At 55.5% G+C, this 7,859-nt stretch overlaps 1 protein-coding gene across 1 annotated transcript; it reads right to left on the reverse strand.

Annotated features, from left to right (window-relative positions):
- Positions 1–248: 248 nt before the first annotated feature.
- On the reverse strand, positions 249–2,809 carry FADD (Fas (TNFRSF6)-associated via death domain). Its single transcript, XM_010837648.1, is given in 3 exon segments — positions 249–767; positions 2,331–2,348; positions 2,351–2,809. Coding segments are annotated over 3 exon segments (627 nt in total). The 5' UTR covers positions 2,616–2,809; the 3' UTR covers positions 249–423.
- Positions 2,810–7,859: the final 5,050 nt, after the last annotated feature.

Genomic DNA, 7,859 nt, shown 5'->3' on the forward strand with positions numbered 1-7,859 from the left:
GCCGCCTCCCAGCCCCGTGAGGGCGTGCCTCACCTTGCCACCTGCCCTGGAGACGGTCTGCAACACCAGCCTCCAAGCCTTTGGCAAGTGCGGGGGCAGAACAAGCCAGGGGTTCCAAACATGGGCTCCGAAGCCCAGCGCCCCCAGCACAAAGACCTCCAGCTCCTCGACACTGCGGGTCCTCTCGTGTCCGGGAGCACTGGGTTTCACAGACCCCTCCTTTGTACCGGGTGCAGCACCACACGCCCTCCTGGAGGAGCTCGTTTAATGGGGACAACGGCACACACGGTGTCCCCCGCCCGGCTGGCACAGAGGAACACGGGCCCACAGCCACCTCCCTGAGTCTTCACAGGGCTGGCATGGACGGGACGTGGTCAGGACCGTGCAGCCGCCCTCGGTCCCCGCAGAAGAGCCGCTGGGTCGTCAGGAGGCTCCCGGGGCAGCGGAGCCCGAGTCCCAGGCTGTGAAGGACCCAGGGTTGGCACTCCCACTCTGGAGGGCCCGGGTCCGCTGGTCCTCCTCGATGAGGTCCGCCACCACGTTCAGCTGGCAGCCCCGGAGTGCGCCCACCAGGCAGGACACAGCTGCGTTCTCCCTAGTGCTGTTCTTCCAGACCCGCAGCAGCTCCCTCACCTGCTCTGCCAGGTTCCGGGGGTACTTCTCCTCGATGGCTTCGATCTTGACGTCAGATACTCCGAGGTGCCGGGCCAGCCTCCTCCAGTCCTTCCCCACGTTATCACAGATGATCTCCATTGCTGCCCGCAGGTCTGGTGGGTGAAAAGGGCAGAGTGGTAACCCGTGGTCGGGGGAGGTGTTTAGAAAACGTAACCGCACACTGGCTGATGGGCCTCCTGGTGCTGACCCAAGTGCTGGGGACCCGAAAGGCCCTTCCGCAGAGGCGGACACCACCCTGCAGCAGAAGGGCCAGGGAAAGTTCCATGCTGCCCCAGCCAGCCATACCCTGAAACACTACCCACGAGGCGCAGCCTGCTCTGAAGACTTACTGGTTGGGGGGTCTTACAACACAGACGCCCACTCAGGCCTGAGTAGAGTTGCGCCTCTATCCCACCCTGCAACGGGGTTGAATGGGGGGCCCTGAAAGGTACACGCATGTCAAATCTCTGGAACTGTGAATGGGAACTTTCTTGGAAAAGGGTCTTTGCAGATGTGAGAGTAAGCTGAGGATCTCGAGATGAGGGGATCATCTTAAGATTATTCAAGTGGGCCCTAAATCCACCAACAAGACCATGTGCCACGGAGGCAGAGACTGGAGGGGTGTGGCCACAAGCCAAGGAATGCCCGGAGTCCCCAGCAACCAGAAGAGGGAGGAAGGACCCTCTCCTAGAGCTCTCAGAGGGAGCATAACCTACTGACACCTGGATCTGACTACTGGCCCAAGAAACGTTAAGAGCATCAGATTCTGTTGCTTTAAGCCACTGAGACAGTCATTTCTATGGCAGCCCTAAACAGCCCACTTGCTACTCTGGAAGATGCCCTGACTGACCCCGGTCTTCAGTCTCTGGCTACTATGTCCTCATCTGCTGAGAAGTCATTCCTGAGATCAGACTAGACAACAGAAGGCGGGTAGAGAGTAAGGACAAAATGCTTCTTGGAAGCAAAGCTTCATCTCCAGCCACAAACCCCTGATACGCTGTCAGCCTGTGTACCAACTCCTCCAGCCCCGTGAGGTGGGCACCTGTGTTACTGACCACTGGCAGAAAGCAGGAAATGGAGGCCCGGGGAAGGTAAGTGCAAGTCACTTCCTGAGGTCACAGCCAGCCACAGAGCGGCAGAGCCAGCAGGAGTCCGCTCTTAGCCCTTATACAAAAGCAGCGCCTTATCAACCCGTCCTTCCTGCCGAGGCTCTTCTGGAGTCCTTTCACCCCTGTCCCGCCCGGGAGGTCAGCAACGTCTTCTTCTGTCCAATAACTTCTACTTTTCCCGGAGGGAGAGGGGTGGAGGAGAAAGCACTGAGGCTGGATGGCTGGATGGCTGGATGGGGCGGGGGGCGGTGGTTGTCCACGCTCCGCAACTTAGACTAAGTTAACTTCTCTGAGCTTTGGTTCTCCTGTCCGCAAAGCGGGCACGTTCCCGTCTCCCGGGGCTGTTTAGGGAAAACCCACGGAAACCGAACCCGGAAAAGGCTGGGCGCCTGGAAGATCGACAGCTGACCCCGCCAACCCCCACAGGGGCCCCAGGCACCCCTCGCCCCTCTCCTCCGGCGCCGCTCCCCGTCCTTCGGCCCCACGCCACTCCTCCGGCGCCGCCCGGCTCCCACGCCTCGCGCCCGCACCCCGGCCCCCGGCCCCCGGCCCCGGCCCTCGCCCCACCTCGGTCCTCCGGCGCCGCCCGCCCGCCGCGCCCCGTTCGAAGTCGTCCAGGCGGAGCAGGAGGTCCTTGCGCCGCAGGGAGCAGAGCAGCTCGCGCAGCAGCGCGGTGTGCCCGGCGTTCAGCTCGTTCTGCTGGAGCAGGACGGTGAAGAGGTCCAGGCCGCTCTGCGCGAGCTCCAGCTTCCTCTTGCTAATGTGGTTCTGGCACAGGAACTTGAGCTGGGTCAGGTCGCTGCTCGAGAGCCCGGCCGACACCGAGTGCAGCAGCACCAGGAACGGGTCCATGGCGGCGGGAGTCCCTGGGGGCCGGGACGCGCCTCCTCACGCACCCCTCGCGCCTCAGCCTAGCGGCGGCGAAGGCCGTTTTGCTACCAGCCAGCCAGTCGCCCGAAGTATCCCGCCGGGCCGGTCCCTCTCGCGGTAGCTCCCGGGCCTCGCGCATGCGCCGCAAGCCCAACCGTAGCCATTGCCGCCCGGGAGGCTCCCGGCTGACGCCAGGCGCCGCCCCTGACCGGGGACCCGGAAGACCTCTGTCCATGCGCACTGACGACGTTCTCCCTGTGAGCACCGGCAGCTCTAGGGGTCCTAACCCCTAAACCCGGAGCACACTCGGCGTCCGTTTCCTTTGGAACATTGCGCTGCGGGTGCTCTTAATAACAAGTGAATTTACTTATTAACATTTGTGAAAATGCATGTCGTTTGGACTTCCCTGGTGGCTCAGGTGGTAAACAATATGCCTGCGATGCAGGAAACCAGGATCGATCCCTGGGTTGGGAAGATCCCCTGGAGAAGGACATGGCACCCCACTCCAGTGTTCTTGCCTGGGAAATCCCGTGGACAGAGGAGCCTGGGGGCGTCACGGTCCATGGGGTCGCAAAAGAGTCAGACAGGACTTAGCGACTAAGCAACAAATGTCCTTTAGTGCCCCCTGCAGATCTGTGTGCAGGAAAGACTATAAAGAGCTTTATTTAGTTTTTAAAATTTAATAAAAACTTGATTTCTAAAGTTATCGTCGTTATTGTGTAGAAGGCTTACTAGCTTTTCTTGAGGCCTACTGTGTACCACGGAGTAGGTCCTGGAGACAAATTCAGGAACAAAGTGCGGAAGGCCCCACCCCGGAGCTAGCAGCGGCGGTGCACAGGGTTACCTCATGCAGATAAGAAAGTGAAAGTGAAGTTGCTGAGTCCTGTCCGACTCTTTGCAACCCCATGGACTGTAGCCTACCAGGCTTCTCCATCCATGGGATTTTCCAGGCAAGAATACTGGAGTGGGTAAGAAAGTGCAGTTAAGCCAGAAGTCAGTGCGAGCCAGGGGCCAAGGGCATGGGAGTGGGGAGTGTGGAGGTGGGGGGTCTCTACATGTTGATAAGGCGGTTTTGGAGCAGGCCCCAATGTGCAGGCTTGAGGGGCCAGGTAGAGAGGTGTGGGGGCCGTAAGGGCGGGCCCACAAGAGCAGAAGCACCGATGAGGGCGCAGGGTGCTGGGGCAGACCTGGGAAGGCAGGGGGTGGTTGGTGAGGGGAGGGGGCGAATTAGGAGGAGCCAGGCCAGAATCTAGCTTTACCTTCCCTAAGCCCCTGCAGAGGGTGAGTGGAAGCCTGAAGCCATCTGAGTTATCTTGGAAAAAAATTGAGATATAATTCATATTCCCTGCAACTCACCCTTTTAAAGTGTACAATTCAGTGACTTCGCTTGTGGTCAGTGGTTAAGAGCCTGCCTTGCAATGCAGGGAACGCTGGTTGGAATCCTGGTTGGAGAATTAAGATCCCACATGCAGGGAGGTGACTAAGCCTTCATGCTGCCACTAGAGAGCTTGCAGTCCCGCAGGAAACATCCCACATGACGCAGCAAAGATACCTCTTCCTGCAACTTAGACCTGACTCGAATAGATGCATCAGGATTTTAAAACGTGTACAATTCAGTGGTTTTCAGCATATTTATAATGTCCAACCCCTACCATTAGCTAATTTTAGAATATTTTCATCACCTTTGTAGAAACCAGGTACTTGTCAGCAGTCACTTCTTCCCCGCCTCCCCCACTCTTTCTCCAGCTTCTGGCAAGTGCTAGTTGGCGTCTGTCTGGATTTGACTGTTACGGATGTTTCTTGTTGGCGGAAGCGCGCTGTGGGGCCTTTTGTGCCTGGTTTCTGTGACTGAGTGTGACGTCTTCACGGTTTGTGCGTGTTGTCGCCTGTGACGGTGCTTCCCTCCTTTTTATACCGTGTGCGTGCTCACTTGTGTCCGACTCTTTGAGGCCTCATGGACTGTAGCCCCCCAGGCTCCTCTGCCCATGAAAATTTCCAGGCAAGGATACTGGAGTGGGGTGCCCTTTCCTCCCTGAGGGGATCCTCCCTCTCCAGGAATAAAGACCTACGTTTCTTGTGTCTCCTGCATCAGCAGGTGGGTTCCTTACCCTTAAAGTGCCACCTGGGAAGCCCTCTTTTTACTTTACTTACTTATTTCTGGCTGTGCTGTGTCTTCACTGCCGTGCACGAGCTTTCTCTAGTTGCTGCGAGTGGGGGCTACTCTTTGTTGCAGGCTTTAGGCACATGGTAAGGAATTCACATGCAACGCTGGAGACCAGGGTTCGATCCCTGGGTCAGGAAGATCCCCTGGAGAAGGGAATTGCAACCCACTTCAGTATTCTTGCTTGGAGAATTCCATAGAGAGAGGAGCCTGGTGGGCTATAGTCCATGGGGTCGCAAAGAGTTGGACACGACAGAGTGGCTAACACAAAAATTAGGCACATGGGCTTCAGTAGTTGAAGCACATGGGCTTAGTTGCCCTGCGGCTCGTGGGATCTTCCCAGATCGGTGGTTGGACCCGAGTCCCCTGCACTGGCAGCAGATTCTTAACCACTGGTATTAGGGAGATTAAAGTCGGAAGTAGGAGACCAGGCCTCTGAACTGCTCCTGACCTGCCCGGATACTGCCCAGATTCTGTGCCTGAACGCAAGCACAGCAAATCAGGTGGCCCTTACGTAAGAAAGGGAGTGGGTCCTGGAATCTCTTGAGCCCCTGAGGGTCTGGCCAGCCCCCCCAGGGTCTAATGAAATCCTATGACTCACAAGGTGAAACAAACCATATTCTAAAAAAGTTTAAGTAAAACCAGAGGTGCATTTTTGCAGCAGACTGATGACGACATCCGTTTACTGAGTGGGATTATAAGCGGGAGCCCCCTCACACTGGAATTTGAAGTCTCATCCATGGGATAGACACTGCCCAGGACCTTTTCCCAGTTGGGACTCCAAATTGCTTTTAATGAGGGACTTCCCAGCACTGTTCAAGTCTGGATGTAGGTTGTTGGCCCAGTTTGGTGATGTGTGTGTTTCTTCTGTCTATTGTTTCTATTTCTTTTTTTTTAATGACCGTGTATTGAGATTAAGCCAAAAATCTATACAAAAATTGAAATTGTCTATTTGTGCGTAACGAGTGGTTTCTTTTGTTAATGTATCTTTTGAACCTAAAACAAAACTTTCAGCAAAACACCTGGTTTTCTTGTTGCTGTCTAGTCACTAAGTTGTGTCTGACTCTTTTGTGACCCCGTGGACTGTAGCCCGCCAGGCTCCTCTGTCCATGGGATTCTCCAGGCATGAATACTGGAGTGGGTTGCCATTTCCTTCTCCAGGGATCTTCCCCACCCAGGGACTGAATCTGAGTCTCCTGCATTGCAGGCAGATTCTTTACCAGTGAGCCATCAGGGGAGCCTCAGAACAAAGGAGCCATTTGTTGGAAAGTCATTTTTTGTGGGTCGGCAGCATCCTGTCCTGCGGGTGGGTCACCTGTGTCTGCTCCCTCATCAGTGGGTGCACCTTCAGTTTTTTCTGCCTTTTTGTCGTTGTGAATAATGCTACTGGGAGCTCTGAGCTACATTTCTAAAGAATCACTAGGTAGAATCCAAGGGACACCTCAGTAATCCCGATGAGAGGTGAAGGTTCTTGGACCAGGTGCAGTGGAGGCGATGAGAGGCCCGCACCTTTCTTTTGATCTGGGGTGCATGTAAACGAGGAGCGTTGAGATGCTCGTCAGGTCCGAAGGGTGGAATGTCTATTAGCTCACCTGGGGAAGGTGTGGGTGGGTTTGAGGCAGGAGATAGACGGGTCCCAGTTTAGACATTTACCTCTAGCCTCCTGTTTACATTTGAAAAATAGACGTAATAACAGGAACAGCATGAGCAGCCGGGCTTTGTCTCCTGTGGACACTTTAAGATGACGGGAATGGCAGGAACAGCAAGGGGCTGAGCCCTCCATAGGGAAGAGATGAAGAGACCACATACTTCTCATTCTTGGGGTCAAAGAGACCTTCCAGACTATACACACACAGAAAGGGTCCTCAAGGGAGGGGATGCTAGGCCATAATATGGTCTACCAACTCCCCAGAGACCCCTGCGCTGGAACCCATCTTGGCTAAAAGATGGGCATGCACGCAGGGGAGGACCCTGCATCAGATAAGGTAGGACTCAGGGCCAGACGAGCAAGATGATCGGCCAGAGGAGCCCAGAAGAACTTCCCCCAGGTAAGTGATTTGTTGTTTTTCAGTCGCTCAGTCGTGTCCGACTCTTTGGAACCCCATGGACTACAGCAGCCAGGCCTCCCTGTCCATCACCGACTCCCGGAGCTTATTCAAACTCATGTCCATTGAGTCAGTGATGCCATCCAGCCATCTCATCCTCTGTCGTCCCCTTCTCCTCCTGCCTTCAGTCTTTCCCAGCATCAGGGTCTTTTCCAATGAGTTGGCTCTTCGCATCAGGTGGCCAAAGTATTGGAGCTTCAGCTTCAGCGACAACCCTTCCAATGAATATCCAGGGCTGATTGCCTTTAGGATGGACTGGCTGGATCAAAAGCAGTCAGTTCTTCAGGTAAGTGACTTAAACCACCCCAAAGTGTGCATGTCTCTCTGTCTGCTCGTGCTTTCTCCATGTGGATCTTCTCCCATAATGAACAGTTTCCCTGCCTCTCTGCTTTCATCTCTTCGCTGAGCGCTTTCTTCGAGCAGGCAGGCGCCAGGGCCCTGCTGCTAGCCACTGGCTCCTGGTGCTCCAACGATTAGGGTCTGGCGCTCTCACTGCCGCGATCTGCGTTTGATTCCCAGGGAACCGAGATCCCACTTCCAGTTGCTGCTCACTGTGGCTGCCCGACGACTACCTGAGCCCAGGGTGAATGTGGGAAGAACCTGATGGACATGGTCACAGACGATGGGATGCACGGAGCCAGGGTTTGGGACGGAAATCTGGGCAGGAGATGTGAATTTGGGAGAGTGAAAGTCGCTCAGTCCTGTCTGACTCTTTGCAATCCCATGGACTGTAGCCCACCAGTCTCCTCTGTTCATGGAATTCTTCAGGCAAGCATGTTGGAGTGGGGTGCCATTCCCTCTCCAGGGGATCTTCCTGACCCAGGGATCAAACCCAGGCCTCCTCCATTGCAGGCAGATTCTTTACTGTCTGAGTCACCGGGGAAGCCCGTGAATTTGGAAGTATCCTGCAAATAGATGTTGCTTGTGATGGTTAATCGTATGTGTTAACCTGACTGGGCC

This window comes from Bison bison, unplaced genomic scaffold, assembly GCF_000754665.1.
Source record: "Bison bison bison isolate TAMUID 2011002044 unplaced genomic scaffold, Bison_UMD1.0 scf7180017864080, whole genome shotgun sequence".
Lineage (NCBI taxonomy): Eukaryota > Metazoa > Chordata > Mammalia > Artiodactyla > Bovidae > Bison > Bison bison.